We start from the raw sequence: 24,601 nt of genomic DNA, 5'->3' as shown, positions 1-24,601 counted from the left end.
ATTATTTTAAATTTATGTTTTTAATTATGCTAATTCTTTCCTAATCATGTGACTTCTGTGTAAGCTTGACAAGACTTTTTGAGATTTTTCTGTAAGACTTGTGCTCAGATCTTGATAAAGACTTGCGTCGAAACGTGTAGATCTGTCTACACGGTATTATGTGCCTGACAATTAAGATCTTTCGAAAGTTCTTTTAACCTGTTTGAATAAAAGCTACTTTTTAGCCTATATCGCCATTTGCTGGATCCTTTTCTTTTTTTCCTGGATTTTGAATTGTTTACGCCACCAAATCCGTGAAAGGCGTTGGCTTTTAAGGGGAGTCGACATGAAGGCTTAGGTAAGCTGACTATTTTTCTATTTATCTGGAATGAGATTAATAGTACAATCATAGGGACGATGTGGTGGCAAGACCTCAGGCTCTTTTTCAGAAAACACGTCCTTAAAATCTTTCAGGTACTCCGGAATACCCTCCAGATTAACGGACGACACCAGAACAGCCGAAGGACAACCATTTGAACAATTAGGACTCCATTTTACAATATCCCGAGATTCCCTGTCAAAAACAGGATTATTCAACTGTAACCAGGGGAATGCCAACACCAGTCCCACTGGAAGAGTATCCAGAACATAATATGAAATTCATTCCTGATGCAAGGAACCCACCTTAAGGAGAAACTCCTCTGAGACAAACTTAACAATATTCTTAACCAGTGGCGTCTTATCAATGGCAATGATATGGATTGGGGTTTCCAGCCTAACTGTCCCTATCTTAATCTTGGACACCAAGCTTGACTCAATGAAGTTCATGGACGACCCAAAATCCACAAAAGTTGAAGTGGGGTTGTAACCATCCCCACAACAAAGTTCCACCTCCAACAAAATCTTTTGAAATGAGGAAAAAGGTACCTGAGAATCTGGGTGACCTCCTCGGCAATCACCCAGGTTTTGGTGTTTCCCGGCAACTTGTTAGTCAGTGGTCAAGAAGGGCAGTCCTTTTTCCAATGTCCAGGACTTCCACAATAAAAACATAATCTCCTCTCACGTCGTTGCATCCCCTCCTTCTCCTTGAGGTTAGTGGCGACAACCTCCATAGGTTCTGTATACGGCATCACTTCGGAATTAGCAGGATGTAAAGGAACCTCTCGCTGAATTACTCCTCTCTCCCGAAACCACCGATCCATACAAATGGCCTGAGTTATGGCCTCCAAGGAGTTGAGTGGCGGATGGAGAGCCAGAGTGTCTTTAAGATGATACGACAGTCCTCTCCTGAATTGACATCTTAGCACAGAGTCATTCCAGGAAACTTCGGTGGACATCCATCTACTCTCTGAACAATACCTTTCGTCAGTGAGTCTACCCTGGGAGAGACCCATGGTCACGTCCTCTGCCACCTTGACCAGGTCTGGTTCATCATAAATCAGTCCTAAAGCCGCAAAGAACCTATCCACAGACATACGTTCAGGGGCAAGCCCAAGTTTGATGACCCCCCGGAGTAAAGAAATAATTATCCCCACCCGTTGACTCTCATCATCTGAGGATCAGGGTCTAAGGGAGAAAAGCAGCTTACAACTCTCTTTGAATGTATGGAACTTCTCCATTTCTCCAGAGAAAATATCTGGGAACCTGACCGTAGGTTCAGGAGAGTGAAAAAAGACATCCATGGTGTCTGAGTGCTCACAGGCTGATTGTGTCATAGAACCCTGAAAAGACTTAACCGTCTCAGTAAGTTCCCTCTGGAGTTGATTATGGGAAGTGGCCAGGGCTCTATGTTCCACAGACAAATCCTGCATCATTTGAGTCAAATTAGACATCTGATCTACCAGGGTGCGAAGCAGATCCATAAAGAAAGGAACAAGGGAAGAGAAAAAAATCTGTCTAGGGCCAGTTATAATGTCATGCTGCAGCACTGCAGGTACATGCAAACTCCACTAGATTGCAGCAGAGTGGAGAGAGGGCTGAAATCCTGCTCAGAGCAGACCAGCAGAACTGCAGTGAGGCTACCACCAGGTGGCAGCAGAATAGTAAGACAAGCCCGGTCGATACCAGAGAGTAGCATAGTACCAAGGAGAATCCCAAACACAGAGTCAGAGGAGCGCCAAAAGGTCTGTACCGGTCCGTAGCAGAAGTACCAGAAGGTAGAGACATAATCAGGTCAGAGCCAAAGCAGAGTTGAGTACCGGGGAATCCAAACACACAGGGACAAACAGAGTCGGGGAGGGTAAGAGAGGCATCGCAGACATGGGCTAAGACAGCTAAGCGCAGCAGGACAAATCAGGGTTTCACCAGAGCCAGCTACACATGCCATAAGCAGGAAATGTAACTGGCACTGCCTGCAGGATGCAACGCAGAAAAATAGCAGACCCGACACCGTAACGAGGCAGAGAAAGTTAACCCCTGAATGACCAGACCAGGAAAGGAGACACAAGACCCAAAACCCGGTCTAGATCATGACATATATTAACCACTTTTTGTGATTTTTCTTCATTCTCCGAGGATAGCCAGTAGATTTCATGGTGCTTCTCGTTGAGGCATTTTTTTTTCTCATCTGTGTATTTAAACTTGACCCCCCAAAAATCTTTATCAGTTCAATTTCCTCTATTCTCTAGTTCACCTGGAAGGGAATCTATTATGTCTCCTTCAGTAGAGCTGAAACTAACTTGTGATGTTTGTCGGTGTCTTCTATTCATACACTTTAATATGGATCTAGGAGTTGATGTTTCCATAATAATCTTAATCCATGTGCATACTGAATGTGCTTGATATTCATCAGTACCTTATAAATTAACTTCTCTTGGGTTTCCATAATAGTTTCTTCTACTGTAATTTACTCATATTTCCTTTGATTCTGTAGTCTGTTTTTCTGAATTCCTCTGCACACTTATTTGCTGAGTCCGGTAGCATTATAATTTCACATGTAATCTCTAATAAAATTTTCTCTTCTTGTTATTATGAGAGACATAACCTCCAAATAACATTTAGACAATGTATTGTTCCATTCATTTAGAAAATCAACTGAATATACAATTGTTGGATGCCTTTTTGATCCTTAAACCTCAAAGGTTTATTTTTTAATATATCAGTATTAGCTAAGTCTTAATTATTGCCTAAATCTCTATTATGAATTATTTTTTATTGATTTTATATAATGTTTTTAGTTTTTATGCTTTCATGTGATACCCTTCTATCAATGAGAAGTTTGCATTGAGGCTTGGCAATTTGAAGGATGTGGCGTGATATAAGTACTGCATGTTTAGACTGTAGAAGATGTAAAACACGGCTATGAAACACACTATTCCGAAATGCGTCAGAGGTTTTACATGATGACATGGTGCTTTCTATTGTGATGTAAAGATAAAAAATAACCATTAGTGCTTGTATACTTGTTAAATTTTATGGATCTGGCTGTAACTTAAGCAGCAAAGTACCTGAAAATCAGTATAATTGCACATTTGGTGAATGTTTTTGTGACTGATTTTTCCATACAGTTAAACATTTTCTCATGTTTTTATCAATTTAGTTTGCAGATTCTTTCAACTTTAATCCTCACAAGTGGCTGCTGGTAAACTTTGACTGCTCAGCATTTTGGTAAGTAACAATAACGTAATTGCTAAAAATGTAATTTCTCCATGACAAAAATGTATTATAAAGTGAACGTCTTTAAAAAAAAATTGGAATACATATTATACATTTAAGTCACTAATTTCTTCCTAATTAACAATTGGTTTCAGATAAATCAGTCTATAAGTACATTTTCAGATTGGCTACACCTATTTTTCTCGATTCTTTAATTTGTCAGGTAAAATAAATGCAAATATGCAGTAACTTTGCTGCAATTTTAGATGCAACTTTTCAGCCCGTATCATTTCTACCCAGGTCAGGCTTAAATTGATATATTTTTAGAAAAACCATGAAATTAAGAACTTATTTACATATGTCTCCATACCAGTCATGTTTATGTGATTATGAGAGGTGATTAGTGCCCCTTTAGATACCAGTAGGCATGAGTTTGACACCTCGTTTTGGGGAACTATCTGATTAAATGGCACAGATGCACACATATTAAATTACTTTGTAAACAGAAAAATAATTCCCACTCCCCAAAAATGTGTTCATATTGCATTTATGTTTCGTATGTACATTGTCTGTCAATAGGTTATGAATAGCTTCTTGAAGAGGTTGTCCACTAGTAGGACAACATTTTCTCATACCCCACACTTGGCCCCGATAAAATAAAACAGCCTATACTCACCTCCTATGCCAGCACTGTTCCCGCTGTGTCGGCACTCGCTCTCTCCAGGGTTTTCGTGCTGTTGTTGTGACCATGACCCCGGCTCCCAATCAGCGCTGGCGTCACTGTTCCCATCATTGGACAAATTAAACATGAAAAGGAAACCACGGATCAGTTGTAGCCTGGGCTTCCTCTTCATGTTTAATTTGTCCAAAGGCGGAGACAATGATGCCAGCACTGATTGGCCGCTGGAGTGACGTGTCAAAACAACCACATGAGAGCCCCGGGGAGAGCAAGTGCCATCAGCGTGGAAATGACGCCGGCACGGGAGGAGAGTATCAGCTTTTTTATTAAATCAGGGCCAAACCTAGGGTATGACAGGAGTTGTCCAAGTAGTAGGCAACTTCTTTAAATCAATAATTAATAAGAAATATAGATATAATATTTAGCATAAGGTTTTTGACCAGTTTCAATCCAATACCAGTGCTATTTATTTCAATACTAGAAATAAGGACAGATGCTATCGCATTGGGAGTGCAGTGAAATTAACATTTGTGTATGCTTAATGGTGCTGACAGGAGCAGCGTGTGTAGAGCGTGCAGTTGTGGCTGTTACTGCGCATGCACGGGAATCGCGGCCACAAACTGCGCCTGCGCAAGTGACATACACGTCACCACTATTCCCGCACATGCGTAGTAATGACGTGGCTGTTACTGCACCTGCGTGGGAATAGTGGAGACGTGTACCGTATATACTCGAGTATAAGCCGACCCGAGTACAAGCCGAGGCACCTAATTTTGCCACGGAAAACTTGGTAAGCTTATTGTCTTGAGTATAAGCCAGGTATGCATTGTCAACCCGTCCTGTCATGTGTGGCTCCCCCATCCCTGTCCTGCTATGTGTGGCTCCCCCATCCCTGTCCTGCTATGTGTGGCTCCCCCCATCTCTGTCGTGGTATGTGTGGCTCCCCCTGTCCCTGTCCTGCTATGTGTGGCTCCCCCCATCCCTGTCATAGTATGTGTGGCTCCCCTGTCCCTGTCCTGCTGTGTGTGGCTCCCCCCATCTCTGTTGTGGTATGTGTGGCTCCCCCTGTCCCTGTCCTGCTATGTGTGGCTCCCCCTGTCCCTGTCCTGGTATGTGTGGCTCCCCCCATCCTGTCCTGGCATGTGGCTCCCCCATCCCTGTCCTGGTATGTGACTCCCCCCCGTCCTCTCCTGGTATGTGTGGCTACCTCCATCCTTGTCCTGGTATGTGGCTCCCCCGTCCTGTCCTGATATGTGTGGCTCCCCCCGTCCTGTCCTGGTATGTGTGGCTCCCCCTGTCCTGGTATGTGTGGCTTCCCCTCCTGTATGTATGGCTCCCTGGTCCCATCCTGTATGCATGGCTTCCTGGTCCCATCCTGTATGCATGGTTCCCTGGTCTCATCCTGTATGCATGGCTCCCTGGTCCCATCCTGTATGCATGGTTCCCTGGTCTCATCCTGTATGCATGGCTCCCTGGTCTCATCCTGTATGCATGGCTCCCTGGTCCCATCCTGTATGCATGGCTCCCTGGTCCCATCCTGTATGTATGGCTCCCTGGTCCCATCCTGTATGTATGGCTCCCTGGTCCCATCCTGTATGCATGGCTCCCTGGTCCCATCCTGTATGCATGGCTCCCTGGTCCCATCCTGTATGCATGGCTCCCTGGTCCCATCCTGTATACATGGCTCCTTGGTCCCATCCTGTATGCATGGCTCCCTGGTCCAGTCCTGTATATATGGCTCCCCCTGGTCCCATCCTGTATATATGGCTCCCCCTGGTCCCATCCTGTATATATGGCTCCCTGGTCCCATCCTGTATGCATGGCTCCCTGGTCCAATCCTGTATATATGGCTCCCTGGTCCCATCCTGTATGCATGGCGTGCCTTGGCTCAGCTCCCCCTGTCCTCACTCATCCTTCCTGGGCCTCACTCGGCCTCCTCTGTCCTCCCCAGTCCTCCTCACACGGTGGCTGCCACATTCCTGCATTGCTCTCTGTTTTCCTGGCTTCCATCAGCTCTTCCTGTATTCAGCAGTCAGGTAATATCACTCATTAAAGTAATGAGTATGGACTCCACGCCTATGGGCGTGGAGACGTATCCATATTCCAAACTTTAATGAGCGGTACTACGTGACCGCTGAATACAGGAAGTGCTGCTGGAAGCCAGGAAAACAGAGAGAGATGCAGGAATGTTGCAGCCACTGCACCAGGAGTGGGTGAGTATGCTGTCACAGCTGCTCTCTCCTGCCACTCCCCCTCTCCCACTGGCTTGCTGGCTTATACTCGAGTATATACCGTATGTCACTTGCGCAGGCGCAGTTGGTGGCCGCAAGGCTGTTCACGAACTGCGACGTCACAAGTGGGACTGCCGTGGTGCCTTATGGGATTCGGGGACAGCGGCCAACTGGTGATTATATATGTAGATGAGGCTGAACAGAAAAGAGACTGTACACAAATGTTGGCGAAATTCTGAAGCCTGGCTATTATTCATGTTGCTCAGAACAAACAATGTAGGTTTTCTCTCTGGAGACAGGAACAAATGTGTTGTATTAGCCTCTGTTATGAAAAAGCTAATTGACTCACCTGAATGTGCATTACACTCAGACTACTTAAACAGCAAACTTCCAATTCTAGAATCACAATTTCTAAGAATATATTATGAACATCAAGTAGGCCACGGTGAGACGTCCACTGTACAAAATGATATACAATGTACAATGTAAAGTTTCTTTAAAGTAAAAATGTTAAATGTTGCCTTTATGGCTTGTTAGGCAGGATTATTGGTTTTGTGAATTTACTAAACAGCAGATGCTATTTTTTATTGGAAACAATAACCTGATAATAAATGTCAGGAGCAATGCAGAAGGGTGTATTCACATATGGCAGAATTTTTGCACACCGAAAATCTACTTCATTCATCTGAAGGTTTTTTTGTAGCAAACTTATGCAAGTCACAGTGAGATGTTTCCTTAGGCCTAAAACCCCTCTGTACATGCATAGATTTAAGACAAAATTTGCTGAATACCTGCAGTCATCACAAAAGTTTACTGCATATTGTCAAATTATTTATAGAGGACCTATAACAATTCAACATAGTAATTTAGATTAAAGTCAGTAAATATAGCAAAATATGGAATAAAACATCTTTGGACATGTAATGACCATCAATATAATCATTGCTAGCTGAAAAGCCCGACATTGCCCGGCCATAGTAACTAAATGTGGTTAATCATAACAAATTATAATGATTATATCTATATATAAAGCTGAGTGTATTGCCCCGCCCACTCCGCATAGCCACACTCACTCTAATATTCCACATCATCCCGTCAGCCAGAGCTACAGGACTACTACCCCTAATATCCCACATCATCCCGTCAGCCACAGCCACTGGACTACTACACCTAATATCCCACATCATCCCGTCAGAGCCACCGGACTACTACACCTAATATCCCACATCATCCTGTCAGAGCCACCGAACAACTACCTCTAATATCCCACATCATCCCGTCAGAGCCACCGGACTACTACACCTAATATCCCACATCATCCTGTCAGAGCCACCGGACTACTACACCTAATATCCCACATCATCCCGTCAGCCAGAGCCACCGGACAACTACCTCTAATATCCCACATCATCCCGTCAGCCAGAGCCACTGGACTACTACACCTAATATCCCACATCATCCCATCAGCCAGAGCCACCGTACTACTACCTCTAATATCCCACTTCATCCCGTCAGCCAGAGCCACTGGACTACTACCCCTAATATCCCACATCATCCCATCAGCCAGAGCCACCGGCCTACTACCTCTAATATCCCACATCATCCTGTCAGCCAGAGCCACCGGACTACTACCCCTAATATCCCACATCATCCTGTCAGCCAGAGCCACCGGACTACTACCCCTAATATCCCACATCATCCTGTCAGCCAGAGCCAACAGACTTCTAGCCCTAATAACCCACATCATCCCGTCAACCAGAGCCACCGGACTACTACCCCTAATATCCCAAATCATCCCATTTGAGCCACCGGACAACTACTCCTAATATCCCACATCATTCCGTCAGCCAGAGCCACCGGAATACTACCACTAATATCCCACATCATCCTGTCAGAGCCACCAGACAACTACCCCTAATATCCCACATCATCCCATCAGCCAGAGCCACCGGAATACTACCACTAATATCCCACATCATCCCGTCAGAGCCACCGGACTACTACCCCTAATATCCCACATCATCCTGTCAGCCGTCAACCAGAGCCACCGGACTACTACCCCTAATATCACACATCATCCTGTCAGAGCCACCGGACTACTACCACTATTATCCCACATCATCTCGTCAGAGCCACGGGACTACTACCCCTAATATCCCACAGCATCCCATCAGAGCCACCGGACTACTACCCCTAATATCCCACATCATCCTGTCAGCTGTCAACCAGAGCCACCAGACTACTACCCCTAATATCACACATCATCCTGTCAGAGCCACCGGACTACTACCACTAATATCCCACATCATCCCATCAGAGCCACCGGACTACTACCCCTAATATCCCACATCATCCTGTCAGCCGTCAACCAGAGCCACCGGACTACTACCCCTAATATCACACATCATCCTGTCAGAGCCACCGGACTACTACCACTAATATCCCACATCATCCCATCAGAGCCACCGGACTACTACCTCTAATATCTCACATCATCCTGTCAACTGTCAACCAGAGCCACCAGACTACTACCCCTAATATCACACATCATCTTGTCAGAGCCACTGGACTACTACCACTAATATCCCACATCATCCCGTCAGAGCCACGGGACTACTACCCCTAATATCCCACATCATCCTGTCAGCTGTCAACCAGAGCCACCAGACTACTACCCCTAATATCACACATCATCCTGTCAGCGCCACTGGACTACTACCACTAATATCCCACATCATCCCGTCAGAGCCACCGGACTACAACCCCTAATATCCCACATCATCCTGTCAGCCGTCAACCAGAGCCACCAGACTACTACCCCTAATATCACACATCATCCTGTCAGAGCCACCGGACTACTACCACTAATATCCCACATCATCCCGTCAGAGCCACCGGACTACTACCCCTAATATCCCACATCATCCCGTCAGCCGTCAACCAGAGCCACCGGACTACTACCCCTAATATCCCACATCATCCCGTCAGCCGTCAACCAGAGCCACCGGACTACTACCCCTAATATCCCACATCATCCTGTCAGCCATCAACCAGAGCCACCGGACAACTACCCCTAATATATCACATCATCCCGTCAGCCAGAGCCACCGGACTACTGCCACTAATATCCATGGCACGCTACGCCGCACACTACACTTTGTGCTCCTCTTTCTTAACTTTCAAACTTGGGAGGTATAGTCATAGTTATGAGAAAGTCATCCTAAATACAGCTCATGGAACAAGTCATCTTGGTTTTGGCAGCTCAGCCTGCTGTTTTCTATTAGGACTAGAGTTGAGCGATACCATCCGATACTTCAAAGTATCGTATCGGATGGTATCGGCCGATCTTTAAAAAAAGTATCGGTATCGCCGATTCCGATACCGGAAGTCCCATTCAAGTCTATGGGACTTCCGGTATCGGAATAAGAAAAACCCTTTCCTGCCCTTGTACAGCCTCTCTGGGGTCTGTACGGGCCTTTCGGGGGGCTGTGCCGGCCTGCCAGGGGGTCTGTGCAGGCTCCGGTGGTCTGTGCCGGCCTGCCGGTGGTCTGTGCAGGCTCCGGGGGGCTGTGCCGGCCTGCCGGGGGGCTGTGCCGGCCTGCCGGGGGGCTGTGCCGGCCTGCCAGGGGGTCTGTGCAGGCTCCGGTGGTCTGTGCCGGCCTGCCGGTGGTCTGTGCAGGCTCCGGGGGGCTGTGCCGGCCTGCCGGGGGGCTGTGCCGGCCTGCCGGGGGGCTGTGCAGGCTCCGGGGGTCTGTGCAGGCATCGTCCGATGGGACTACAAGTCCCATCTGGCGATGCCTGCTACCATGACAGTGATTGACACATTAGCCAATGATGGGACAGTAGTAGTCCCATCATCCGGCTAATGTGTTAAATGTAAAAAAAAAAAAAAATTACATGCTACATTCATACTACATACATGCTACATTCATACTACATACTACATACATGCTACATTCATACTACATGCAACATACATACTACATATATACTACATGCATGCTACATATATACTACATGCATGCTACATACATACTTCATGATACATACTACATATATACTACATGCATGCTACATACATACTACATATATACTACATGCATGCTACATACATACTACATGCTACATGCATGCTACATACATACTACATGCTACATGCATGCTACATACATACTACATACATGCTACATATATACTACATACATACTACATATATACTACATGCATGCTACATATATACTACATGCATGCTACATACATACTACATATATACTACATGCATGCTACATACATACTACATGCTACATGCATGCTACATATATACTACATACATGCTACATATATACTACATACATACTACATATATACTACATGCATGCTACATACATACTACATATATACTACATGCATGCTACATATATACTACATGCATGCTACATACATACTACATATATACTACATGCATGCTACATACATACTACATGCTACATGCATGCTACATATATACTACATACATGCTACATATATACTACATACATACTACATATATACTACATGCATGCTACATACATACTACATATATACTACATGCATGCTACATACATACTACATGCTACATGCATGCTACATACATACTACATACATGCTACATATATACTACATACATACTACATATATACTACATACATACCACATACATACTACATGCATGCTACATATATACTACATGCATGCTACATACATACTACATATATACTACATGCATGCTACATACATACTACATGCTACATGCATGCTACATACATACTACATGCTACATACATACCACATATATACTACATACATACAATACATTCATACAATACATACATAGACATACAGTACATATAACATAGAGTAACATACTTACCAATACTTGTCACATTGTTCCCCGAAGCCATTGTCGTCTACGGAATAAATATTAACATAACAAACCACAAAAATACTCACCCACGATCCGAAGCAGTCCACGAGTGTGTCCCACGACGATCTTGGGTAGAGAACTGCAGCATCAGCTGATGCTGCCGTTCTCTACGGGCTGCAGGAATCCAATGACGGAAGGTAGGTATCCTTCCGCACTGTATTCCTCCGCCACTTAAAAAAAAAAAAGTCCCTAGTCTCACTTTATGCCATTGCTGTGTGGGAATTTCCCACACAGCAATGGCATAAAGTGAGACTAGGGACTTTTTTTTTTTTAAGTGGCGGAGGAATACAGTGCGGAAGGATACCTACCTTCCGTCATTGGATTCCTGCAGCCCGTAGAGAACGGCAGCATCATCTGATGCTGCAGTTCTCTACCCAAGATCGTCGTGGGACACACTCGTGGACTGCTTCGGATCGTGGGTGAGTATTTTTGTGGTTTGTTATGTTAATATTTATTCCGTAGACGACAATGGCTTCGGGGAACAATGTGACAAGTATTGGTAAGTATGTTACTCTATGTTATATGTACTGTATGTCTATGTATGTATTGTATGAATGTATTGTATGTATGTAGTATATATGTGGTATGTATGTAGCATGTAGTATGTATGTAGTATGTATGTAGCATGCATGTAGCATGTAGTATGTATGTAGCATGCATGTAGTATATATGTAGTATGTATGTAGCATGCATGTAGTATATATGTAGCATGTATGTAGTATGTATGTGGTATGTATGTAGCATGTAGTATATATGTAGCATGCATGTAGTATATATGTAGTATGTATGTAGTATGTATGTAGCATGTATGTAGTATATATGTAGTATGTATGTAGTATATATGTAGCATGTATGTAGTATATATGTAGTATGTATGTAGTATATATGTAGCATGCATGTAGTATATATGTAGTATGTATGTAGTATATATGTAGCATGCATGTAGTATATATGTAGTATGTATGTAGTATATATGTAGCATGCATGTAGTATATATGTAGTATGTATGTAGTATATATGTAGTATGTATGTAGCATGCATGTAGCATGTATGTAGCATGCATGTAGTATATATGTAGTATGTATGTAGTATATATGTAGCATGTATGTAGTATGTATGTAGCATGCATGTAGCATGTATGTAGCATGCATGTAGTATATATGTAGCATGCATGTAGTATGTATGTGGTATGTATGTAGCATGTAGTATATATGTAGCATGCATGTATGTAGTATGTATGTAGTATGTATGTAGCATGCAGTATGTATGTAGTATGTATGTAGCATGCATGTAGTATGTATGTAGTATGTATGTAGTATGTATGTAGTATATATGTAGTATGTATGTAGCATGTAGTATGTATGTAGTATTTTTTTTTTTTATTTTTTTTTTTTTAACATTTAACACATTAGCCGGATGATGGGACTACTACTGTCCCATCATTGGCTAATGTGTCAATCACTGTCATGGTAGCAGGCATCGCCCGATGGGACTTGTAGTCCCATCGGACGATGCTTGCACAGACCCCCGGACATCAGCACAGCCCCCCGGCAGGCCGGTACAGACCCCCACAGGGTGCACAGACCCCCGGCAGGCCGGCACAGCCCCCCGGCAGGCCGGCAGAGACCCCGGGCAGTCCACACAGCCCCCCGGCAGGCCGGCACAGCCCCCCGGCAGGCCGGCACAGCCCCCCGGCAGGCCGGTACAGACCCCCACAGGGTGCACAGACCACCGGCAGGCCGGCACAGCCCCCCGGCAGGCCGGTACAGAACCCGGGCAGTCCACACAGCCCCCCGGCAGGCCGGCACAGCCCCCCGGCAGGCCGGCAGAGACCCCCGGAAGGCCCGAAATGACGGCGCATCATGATGCGCACACACCGCGCATCATGATGACGTCAGGCCGTCAATCAACTGAACTTCCGATTCCGATGCCGAATTCCGATATTGAAAAAATATCGGAAGTCGGTATCGGAATTCCGATACAGCAAGTATCGGCCGATACCCGATACTTGCGGTATCGGAATGCTCAACACTAATTAGGACACGGCTCCAGATTCCAAGTTTCTTGCTATCAGCAGTGTCATGGCTCACAGTCTTGTTGTTATTGCTATGTCCATGTATCTAACAGCATGTTAGTTCAAAAAGTGCTACGCATCCACTGAGCAAGTCTATCCTGTGCAGTGCTCTGTTGCTTTGCCGGTGAATCTAAATTGGTTGTATGGTGCTGTATTGTTTATTTGGTGCAGAATAGCCTACTGTGTGTGATGTTGTCAATTGAACTTTTGTGTCTAAGCCTATTGTGTTTCGCACCTCACTTATGCACCACTATATAATCATAGTATACAGTAATTAATAAACTGCTACTTATTAGTTATATCTAAGCCTATGATCTTTGCTACAGCATTTCAGAGTAACACGTAGACAGCTGCAATAATGCAAGCAGCTTCTGATTCATGCTGCCATGGTTTAGGCAGCATGAATCTCCTGTCAGGTCCCATTTAATACATATTTTAATGCAATTATGTCAAACTATAGGTAGTAGATTGTCAAAATAAATCACTATATATTATAATATGACTCTTCTGTCTCTATCTGATGGGTTGCCTGTAGAAGAAGGTGTGTCAGAGGCCTATTATACTGTTTCTTCTCTGTGGAAATTGATGCCACTTTAGTGGTGCGTGACACTTATTCTTTTTAAATGTGGAGATGCCAAGCTGAGTCTCCATCTGGTGTGCTGCCTGTGTAAGTAGAGCTCCGAGACAGGCAGGCCTGTGCTTACTTTCAGTCAACTACCTGTGTTTCTTTCCTTACATTTTTCTACCAATATTACTGTATGAAACTGATGTTTGTGCCATTTGAGTGTGGCTGGAAAAAAAAAAGGAGGTGTTGCATAAGGTACGAGGTCTCCCAGCTAAGAAGGTTTACACCGCTCCCTTAACCACCAGGTCCTCATTGATACTTCAATTCCAAGCTGTAAATTCTGGACCAGACCCTGATATTTGATGCATGGCCCAAGGCTGACTGCTGCTGTGTTGTTTGCAAATTTCTACTGTGGATCAATTGATGCTACTTTTCATGGTGTCTGTCCCTAATTTTAGCTGTTTAGAAAGTTTAAGGTGTTGTGTATACGTCTGGTTTTACCGACCATTGAATTTAATGGGGTCAGATACATTCGTCAAACTGTTTGGCGAACATGTTCAGCGAACGTCTAAATGTTGGGCAAATCAAACCGAACCTTAAAAGGTTCTCTCATTTCTAATCTTGATTTGCTGTCACTGAGGGTATTACTGACTTTCTGTGGATTGTCCTGCGAAGCTGAAGGCATTTAAGCATACAAATCATCAAGATCTGCTGGCATAGAATCATAGAATCATAGAATCGAAGAGTTGGAAGGGACCTCCTGGGCCATCTGGCAGGATTTGCTAAATCATCCCAGACAGATATCTGTCGAGCCTGTCGAGCCTCTGTTTGAAGACTTCTATTGAAGGAGAGCTCACCACCTCTCGTGGCAGCCTGTTCCACTCATTGATCACTCTAACTGTCAAAAAGTTTTTTTCTAATATCTAATCTGTGTCTCCTCCCATTAAGTTTCATCCCATTGCTTCTAGTCTTTCCTTGTGCAAATGAGAATAAAGATGATCCTTCTGCAATGTGACAGCCCTTGAGATATTTGTAGACAGTTATTAAGTCTCCTCTCAGTCTTCTCTTTTGCAGGCTAAACATTCCCAAATCCTGAAACCTTTCCTCATAAGACAGGGTTTGCAGACCGGTCACCATTCTGGTCGCTCTTTTCTGAACTTGCTCCAGTTTGTTCATGTCTTTCTTAAAATGTGGCGCCCAAAACTGGACACAGTATTCCAGATGAGGTCTGACCAAAGAGGAGTAGAGGGCAATAATGACTTCACGTGATCTAGACTGTATGCTTCTGTTAATACATCCTAGAATTGCATTTACCTTTTTTGCTGCTGCATCACACTGTTGACTCATATTCAGTCTGTGATCTATTAGTATACCCAAGTCTTTTTCACATGTGCTGTTGCTTAGCCCTTTTCCTCCCACTCTGTATATGCTTTTTCATTGCCCAGATTTAGTACTTTGCATTTTTCCCTGTTAAAAACCATTCTGTTAGTTGCTGCCCACTGCTCAAGTTTATTTATATCTTTTTGAATCCTCTCTCTTCTCTAGTATTAGCTATCCCTCCCAGCTTTGTGTCATCAGCAAATTTAATCAGTTTACCCTCAATTCCTTCATCTAAATCGTTGCTAAAGATGTTGAACAATTCAGGGCCCAGGACAGAGCCCTGTGGTACCCCACTTGAGACATTCTTCCAACTGGATGTGCAGCCATTTATGACCACTCTTTGGGTCCGATCACTAAGCCAATTATGAATCCACCTAACAGTTGCCTTGTCCATTCCATACTTAGTCATTTTTTCAATGAGGATTGTGTGAGATACTTTGTCAAATGCTTTGCTGAAGTCAAGATATACTATATCTACAGCATTTTCCTGATCCACCCAATCAGTGATTCTGTCATAGAAGGAAATTAAGTTAGTCTGACATGACTTATTAGTTACAAACCCATGCTGACTCTGTTTAATCACTTCATTCTTATCCAGGTACTGAGATACATGTTGTTTAATAATTTGTTCAAAGATCTTTCCTGGTATAGAAGTCTGACTCATCAGCCTATAGTTGCCTGGGTCCACCTTCTTCCCCTTTTTGAAGATAGGAACAACATTTGCTCTTCTCCAGTCTTCTGGGACTTCTCCCGTTCTCCATGAATTTTCAAAGATTATGGAGAGCGGTTCAAAAATTTCTTCTGCTATCTCCTTCAATACTCTGGGGTGTAATTCATCTGGACCTGGAGACTTGAATTAATTTAGGTTAGCTAAGTGTTTCCTCACTATCTTTTCATTTATAGATATCCTGGAATCTTCTATTCCCTTAATAGGACAGTGAAGAATAGTTGATGTTACATTTCCTTTCTGAGAGAAAACAGATGCAAAATAGGAATTTAAAAGTTCGGCCTTCTCAACATCCTGTCTTACCATTTCATCATTTTCATCCTGTAAAAATCATTTAGCATCTTTGACTTTTCTTTTACTTTTGACATATCCCCAAAATCCTTTATTATTGCTTTTGATGTCTCTTGCAAGCCTCAATTCATTGTCAGCTTTAGATAATCTCATTCGTGCCCTGCAGGTTCTGCAGACAGCATTGTATTCTTCTTTAGATATGCCTCCCTCTTTCCATTTTATAAACATTTCTTTCTTCCTTTTTAGCATGTGCTTAAGTTCTGTGTTCATCCATCCTGGTTTCCTTAAATGCTTCCTATTCTTCCCTCTTTTCGGAATTGTTAACGATTGTGCTTTAAGAATTTCATTTTTCAAGATTTCCCATCCTTCCTGGACATTTTTGTCCTTAAGGATATCCAGCCATTGGATCCCTCCAATTCTCTTTCTGAATCCCTTAAAATCTGCTTTTCTGAAATCTAACCTTGACATCTCAGTCTTCACAGGTCCTCCTCCTCTAGTTATCCAAAATTCTAAAATAGCATGGTCGCTAACTCCTAGGGTCCCAGCCACTTTTACCTCCTCAACCATTTCCTTCCTGTTTATAAGGATTAGATCCAAGGTAGCAGATCCCCTTGTTTTCTCCCCTACCTTTTGGAATATAAAGTTGTCAGCAAGAGAGGATAAGAATTTCCTTGACCTGTTAGTTTTGCCTGAGAGAGATTCCCAACAAATGTCTGGATAGTTGAAATCTCCCATGACAACTATGTATCTGCAGTTCCTTGCAGATCTTGACATGCATGCCAAAGTACATTCATTGAGGCAGAACATTCCTCAGACAACCATTAATAACCTCATTGATAGCATGTTAAGGTGTGTAAGCACATGTATTTCTGTGTGTGGCTTTCATACTTGATACTGAACATATCAACATGTTTTGAAAATTTTGTTTCCATTTTTTCATGATTTGCAGATAATAATAATACATTGTAAACTTGCCTGCTTGTGTTATTCTGTAAAGTCTGATATTGTCTGTACAAGTCCCTTTGTATCCACCTAGCATGGTAATTTTGTGAATTTCCCACAAGGAAAACCTGTGATAATATCTTGATAAGTGGAAACAACAAGGGTGTCTGCAAAGCACCTTTTAGATCCACCTTTTTCATGCAGTTGTAAGGTGCCTGAGCGAGGCAGTCGTGGACGAGCTGCTTGTTCTGCACGTTCTGGCACCCTACAGGTAAAATGTGTCCCAGTCCCGGTGTGTTACTGTGTGTGGATGCATCACACTTACTTGTGGTACATAGGCCTCCACTGGATCCAGGCTTTCATCTTCCAGAACCTTCGCAGCAAACCATTCAGGGGACACTGAATTAGTAAAAACAGTCAAACCTTTACTTCGCAGCTTACGGCCATTACAATCAGGCATATAGGATAAGGCCCAACGTGTTACAGTCTTTCACACAGGTACTGGATTAAACTTCAGCACCGTTCTCTGTATGGGTAAAGCATCCATCTTGCTCTCCTCTAGCATTAGGAATTCTTCTCCACTACAAGAAGTGCACCCAGATTCCATCACCCTCTGCCTACAATAGTTTGAGTCCATCTATCCCTCCAGCTTAGTGCGTCCAAAGGCCCTGATGTCCATCTCAAGATTCCCAGGCTGGCAGATTGACTCCCATGGAAGGATTCTTTGGCAACTAACTGCCCCGAGTAACAGGCCCACGCTGTCCCTTGCAGCCTATTGCCTGTGACTGTGCTGCTGTCACTTCACCACCCTCTCACCTAACTCGACACTTCCTGATTTTGTCACTAACTCTCAGCTCCCTCTCCCTTATCTGGGCCAGCCATTACAGTTAACTATGCCTTGACTAAACTACAGGCCCAGATTGTTTTACTTTCAGATAACATACAGCAATATACGGTAAAATACATTTAACCACATTTAACCACTTGGGGTGTCAAAGAGCAGAAGATCATCTCCACCACTCATACATCATGGTTTAATAAATACTGCTCTAATACAGGCAGATATTATGTTTTAAGTTTGAGTCTCTGCAAGGAATATAAAGCTCTGCATCAGATAAATGAACCTTTGATTTCTATAAAGATACTGTACATTAGTAAATTAATTAGCATACAAATAACCCTTTTTATATAAAAAATGATGCTCAAGAGTGGACATTCATGAATTATGGACAGTGTATTTTGTCTGCAATAATGTACTTGTTAATTCGTTGTAAGACAAAGTACTGTTATCTACTAACAAATCTTTTTGCATAAAATAGGGTAAGGAAGAGATCAGATCTAATTGGTGCATTTAAACTTGATCCTGTTTACCTTCAATATGATCAACAAGAATCAGGTGAGTAAATCTATCAATCATTAATTAGCAGCCATTTTATCCCTCTGAGTATGAATATGCCTCTGGTTAAAAGTTGGTTTATATAGTTACACAGTTAGTACAGATGAAAACAGACACGTTTGTCAAGTTCAATCAAAGGATGGGAAAAAATGACAATGGAGTTCGGTACATCCATAATGTATAATCATGTCTGCCCCAAAGGGCAGGATTTCCCACCTGATCCTGAGTGTCAATCGAGTATTTTCAACATTCATAACAAGAATGCTACACTTGTTCATAACTATTTATTTTCTTCTTAAAAGCATTAAAGAATTTTGGAAACCAACAATGATTCTAGCTATGACCAGCTCTGGAGATAGACTGTTGCTCAGAATAATAGTTATCACAGTAAAGTTCTGTCTCTTTTAGAGATTGAGACTTTCTTTCTTGTGATTTTTGTCTTTTTTTTTTGCATTTTTGCCCTTTCCTCTCCTTCTTCCAAGAACCATTACTATTCTATCCACTTAGGCTGGTTTCACACTTGCGTTTTTTTTCGCGGTATTTTAGCGCTAAATAGCGCATGCGTTTTTTTTTCCTATACTTTGCATGGGATGCGCTTATGTGCGCATACACATGCGTTTGTACGCGTTTTTCCGTGCATGCGTTTTTTTGCGGTATGCGCTCGGGCGCACAAAATGCATCCTGTTGCATTTTTTGGGCGTCCGACTTGCCTCAAAAAAACGCATGCGCGCGCAATGCGTTTTTTTACAGCAAGACACCCATTATAAGTCTATGGGTGCGCATATGTGCGCATTGGCATGCTTATGTATGAGTTTTTTTGCACATGCGTTTTTTTTTGTTAACCATGGAATTTAGGGGTTTGGGTTAGAGTTAGAGTTAGTTAAGGGGGTTTAGGGTTAGGGTTAGGGTCAGGGTCAGGGTTAGGGTTAGGGTTAGGGTCAGGGTCAGGGTTAGTTAGGGTTTAGGGTTTGGGTTAGGGTTAAGTATGGTTTGGTTAAGGGTTAGGGTCAGGGTTAGGGTTAGGGTCAGGGTTAGGGTTAGGGTCAGGGTTAGGGTTAGGGTTAGGGTTAGGGTTAGGGTCAGGGTTAGGGTCAGGGTTAGGGTTAGGGTTAGGTTTAGGGTCAGGGTTAGGGTTAGTTAGGGTTTAGGGTTTGGGTTAGGGTTAAGTATGGTTTGGTTAAGGGTTAGGGTCAGGGTTAGGGTCAGGGTTAGGGTTAGGGTTAGGGTTAGGGTCAGGGTTAGGGTTAGTTAGGGTTTAGGGTTTGGGTTAAGGTTAAGTATGGTTTGGTTAAGGGTTAGGGTCAGGGTTAGGGTTAGGGTTAGGGTCAGGGTTAGGGTTAGGGTCAGGGTTAGGGTTAGGGTTAGGTTTAGGGTCAGGGTTAGGGTTTGGGTTAGGGTTAAGTATGGTTTGGTTAAGGGTTAGGGTCAGGGTTAGGGTTAGGGTTAGGGTCAGGGTTAGGGTTAGTAAAGTCATGGTTTGGGTTAGTGTGAGGGGCCACCTAATGTTTGGAAAAACGCAAACGCGGTAAAAACGCACTAAAAACGCATACAAACGCATAAAAACGCTGCGTTTTTTTCATGCATGCTCATAAAAATGCTTGAAAAAAACGCAGCAGTTGTATGCTTTTGTATGCGTTTTTTCAATGCGTTTTTTTGCGGGAAAAACGCGCTGCAAAAAAAAGCAAGTGTGAAATTAGCCTTAGCTACATGAGGGCTTATTTTTGGAGCCAGCATCAAAGATGGTACATGAGAATTAACGTAATAATAAGTCATATGTGGGGAAGGGACTAATCAATCAGCATTACTGAGATCCTCCATTCCCTTTGCCAGCTTTGTGACTTTCCTTTGTACTTTTTCTAGCTTCAAGGCATCTTTTTTCTGAACTTCTGCCTAGAGACTGAACTGTATATTCCAGATGTGGTATTCCAGATGTGGTGGCACTAATGTAAGAGGAAGAAGCAGTTCGTATGATGCAGAGTAACCGGAGACAGAGAAGGGTTAACACAGTCTTTACTAAACAGTAGTTCACAGCAATACTCCTTGCAGGGAGGCAATGAAATAGGGTAAAAGAAATATACAAATAAACAGTGCACTTATCGGTTGAAGTTCTGGCAAGGAAAGGCTGGAATATCTCATGGCGGAGTAGCAAATGGCACACAAAGTCTCTGGCTCTGTTCCGCAAGAAGGAATAGCACTGTCGCCCGACAGTGCCGAAGGATGCAATCCTCTTTGTCTTTAATGCTTTGTAGCATGGAAACAATCCTCTAGATGAATGTTCCAAGAATGGTGCCGGGCACGAGCCGCAAGCACGTGCACTGTCTGCAACAGTTTGCAGTCTCTCAGAGTAGTCTCTAGGCTGTGCCAACGGTATCCTAGCCAGAACAACAATATCCAGTGGTTTGCTCACAAACGATAACTGAATAACGTCAGGGGCATTTTGTAAGTCAGCACATGGAGGTCTGGAAGACGGGGAGTCGTAAGTAGGAGCTGCGGAGAAGAAGTCAACTGTCTCCTGTCGCCTTCCTGCCAAGTCTGCCCTGTTCAAACGGTCAGTCCCCCTTAAGTACCCAGTGCCCCCTGCTGTCTGACCAGATGGTTCCTTCCTCCCAGGGGAAATCTCCCCCACTAGCAGTGGTGTCAGCCCCGATAGTTCCAGCCTTAAATGACACCACACAACGCTGCTTCTGTCTTGTCTCACCTTCTTACACCCCCCACTCTTTTTACTTGCCATTCCACAGGCGAGGCATCTGGAACACAACTGGGAAGCTTGCTTTCAGTTTCAGCGGATTGCCGCCAGACAAATTGGTCTTGATTATACCGTATGGGTTGCTGGCCAGCCATGGTTCACTCGGAGCAATGTAGATTGGAAGGTTAGTGGAGTCTTCTGACAGGGGCAGGACAGAATCTTCATTTGCCACAATGTTGTCCCCAGGAATTTCAGGATCCTGACCCTTGGCCGTACCTTCAGATGGTTGTTCGAGATCCTCCTTTTCCTCCTCGACTGCCACTGGAGGGACTTCTTCGGAAGCTCTGGAAGGTTCTTCCCTTCGTCTGGGATCTTGAGAAAGGCATGGCCAGAGCATATTCCTATGGAGCTCACGAGTGGGTGCATTCTACCCTCCTTCTGGAAGAACTTCATACACAGGACCCTCCACACCAACTTGACGCTTCACTTTGTAGGGTCTACACTCCTATCAGTTCTCCAGTTTGTCACGGGGACGTTAGTCCCTCACCAATACTCGATCGCCCACCTGTAGATCTGTTCACCAAAAAGGAAGCTTCTGCACATGTTCAAGCTCCCGGAGCCGGGTCAGCACCAGACTATGTAGGGCCTGTAACCGGTGGCGATGCTCTGGGACCCAGGTAGACACCCCCGATCAAGGGTAGTCTTCCCCTGGATCCAGCTTCAGCTCAATGATGTCCTTTCCTGCTCTCTCAAACAGCAAGGAATAAGGCTAGGTTCACATTGCATTAGGGCATCCGTTTAACGTATCCGTTAAATGGATGCGCTAACGCTGATGTCAATTTTGACATCTTTTGTGACCTAGCGCTAACGGTATGTGTTAACTCTAGGTAGCGCTCGGGTACCATGCACTACCTAGCGTTAGCCCTTACAGTTCTATGCACAGTGAACGGGTCCGTTCGCTGTGCATTACTACCAACGCACCCAAAAACGCTGCAAGCAGCGTTCGAGGGTGCATCATGAATTAACGCATACTTGCTAATGCATGCCGATTTTGCCATGCGTTAGGATGCGCTACATTCATTGCACGCAATGGCGGCATTAATGGGTCCGTTACATAGCGTTAGTGCCGCTATGTAACGGATCCGTCAGCGCATTGCCCCCTAACGCAATGTGAACCCAGCCTAAGGCATGTGGCCCGTGGTCTGATGGACTCGGTTGTTGTATATCCACACAAGTTCAGAGACATATTCTGGCCACCTGGCCTTCCGATCATCTTGCAGAGTCCGTAACATTTGAATTAGGATACGGTTAAATCGTTCGCAGGCCCTGTTCCCCTGAGGATGGTATGGTGTGGTAGGTGACCTGTCAAACTGATAGATCCGCTGTAATTCATCCTTCACTTTGCCCAAGAAACACGCTCCCTGATCTGAATGGATCCGCTGTGGGCACCCGTACACCTGGATGAAGTGTTTGCGGATGGCATACACAGCTGTCTCAGCCATCTGATCTCGGGTGGGTGTCACCACCGCAAATTTCGTGAAGTGGTCTATCATAACTAGGTAGTGTTCATATGCCTGATGAACTGGCCTGATCATTAAGCAATCAACCGTCAACAGTCCCAGAGGAGCGGAGGTCACTATCGTCTGCACTGGAGCCCATTGTTCTGGGGACTTGGCCAACTCACAGGCCCGGCAAAGCCTGAAAGCCTCCTCAATTGCTCCTCTCATTTGTGGATGGTAAACAAACTGTTGGAGCCATTGAAACATTTTCTCAGGGCCAAAATGAGCCCTTCTCTCATGAGCGTCGTGAACTAGTACAGGTAGTACTGTTTCTGGTATCACCACCTGCCAGGAAGTTTCCAGACTTTCCCGGAGTTGCACCTTCCGGTATAGTAGTCCATTTCTCATCTGCTCCCACTGCCGGAAGATCTTCAATGCTTCTGGAGTCAAGGCACTTCACTGTTCTGGACTAGGCAGTTCCCCTTTTGTCACCCAGTGCCTAAATAAGGAGAGTTCACGGTCCTCCTGCTGTAACTGCACCCATTTGTCTCAGGATCTCCCCAGCACTCCTTCATATCGGGACCTGCATCTGGTCCAGCGTGGCCGACGCCATCTCAGCGGTCCTTCAGAACCAGGGAACCTCTTCCCCCTCTAATGACTCATCCCTACTCTTCCCCGGTGGTGCGTGTCTTGCTCGAGACAGGGCGACAGCATGAGTGTTCTCTGCTCCTCTCCTGTAGGCAATCCAGTACCGGAACTTTGCCATCCCGGCCACCCATCGTTTTTCTAAGGCACCTAGCTTAGTGTTCTCCAGGCGCGCCAATGGGTTATTATCAGTACGGACCAGCACCTCCGAGCCAGACAGGTATTCTGCGAATCTCTCCATCATAGCCCACACCCAAGCCAGCAACTCCAGCTTGAAGGAGCTGTAGTTGTCTGGGTTACGCTCAGAACCGTGAAGGGACCGACTGGCATAGGCGATGACCCTCTCCTTTCCGCCCTGCACCTGCGACAACACCGCTCCAAGACCGTGTAAGCTGCCGACAGTGTGGAGAATGAACGGTAAAGAGAAGTCTGCATAGGCCAGTACTGGGACCTCGGTTAATGCTTTTTTTCAACTCACAGAATGCCTTCTCCTGTCTTTCTTCCCAACAAATAGATCTTCCCTTGGCATTCAGGGGCACTCCTTTCAGAAGTTCAAGCAACGGTTGTACCACCCGGGTGAAGTGCTTCACAAAACGTCGGTAGTATCCTGTTAGACCTAAGAACACACGGACATCCTTCATGCTTTCTGGAATCGGCCAGTCTCTGATCACCGCAATCTTCTCTTGTGATGGTCACACTCCTTCGGCAGAAATTATATGCCCCAGGTACTTGATCTGAGTCCAAAACAGGTAGCACTTTTGAGGTTTCACTTTAAGCCTGTACTTCTGCAGATGGCTCAACACCTGCTTCAATCTCTGCAAATGGTCTTCAAACGTAGTGTCACGACTGTGACCTTGGACGCAGCCGAGCTGGCGCCTCCACGTCGACCAACCACGAAGACGTGGGGCGAGAGCCCCAGGTGGGGACGGAATGTGGACCCACTGGACCAC

At 44.5% G+C, this 24,601-nt stretch overlaps 1 protein-coding gene across 2 annotated transcripts in view; it reads left to right on the top strand.

Annotated features, from left to right (window-relative positions):
- DDC (dopa decarboxylase) overlaps positions 1–24,601 on the top strand; it is a 402,495-nt gene that overhangs the window by 278,671 nt on the left and 99,223 nt on the right. For both annotated transcript variants that reach the window (XM_073549875.1, XM_073549874.1), the window contains exons 9-10: positions 3,518–3,585; positions 18,745–18,821. In XM_073549875.1, coding sequence (XP_073405976.1) covers positions 3,518–3,585; positions 18,745–18,821 — 145 coding nt within the window. The remainder of the gene's footprint in view (positions 1–3,517; positions 3,586–18,744; positions 18,822–24,601) is intronic.

Source organism: Dendrobates tinctorius, unplaced genomic scaffold (assembly GCF_039654945.1).
Source record: "Dendrobates tinctorius isolate UK_male_01 unplaced genomic scaffold, ASM3965494v1 ptg000162l, whole genome shotgun sequence".
NCBI lineage: Eukaryota > Metazoa > Chordata > Amphibia > Anura > Dendrobatidae > Dendrobates > Dendrobates tinctorius.
The sequence above is the reverse complement of the archived record's forward strand: the minus strand, read 5'-3'. Positions and strand labels throughout refer to the sequence as shown.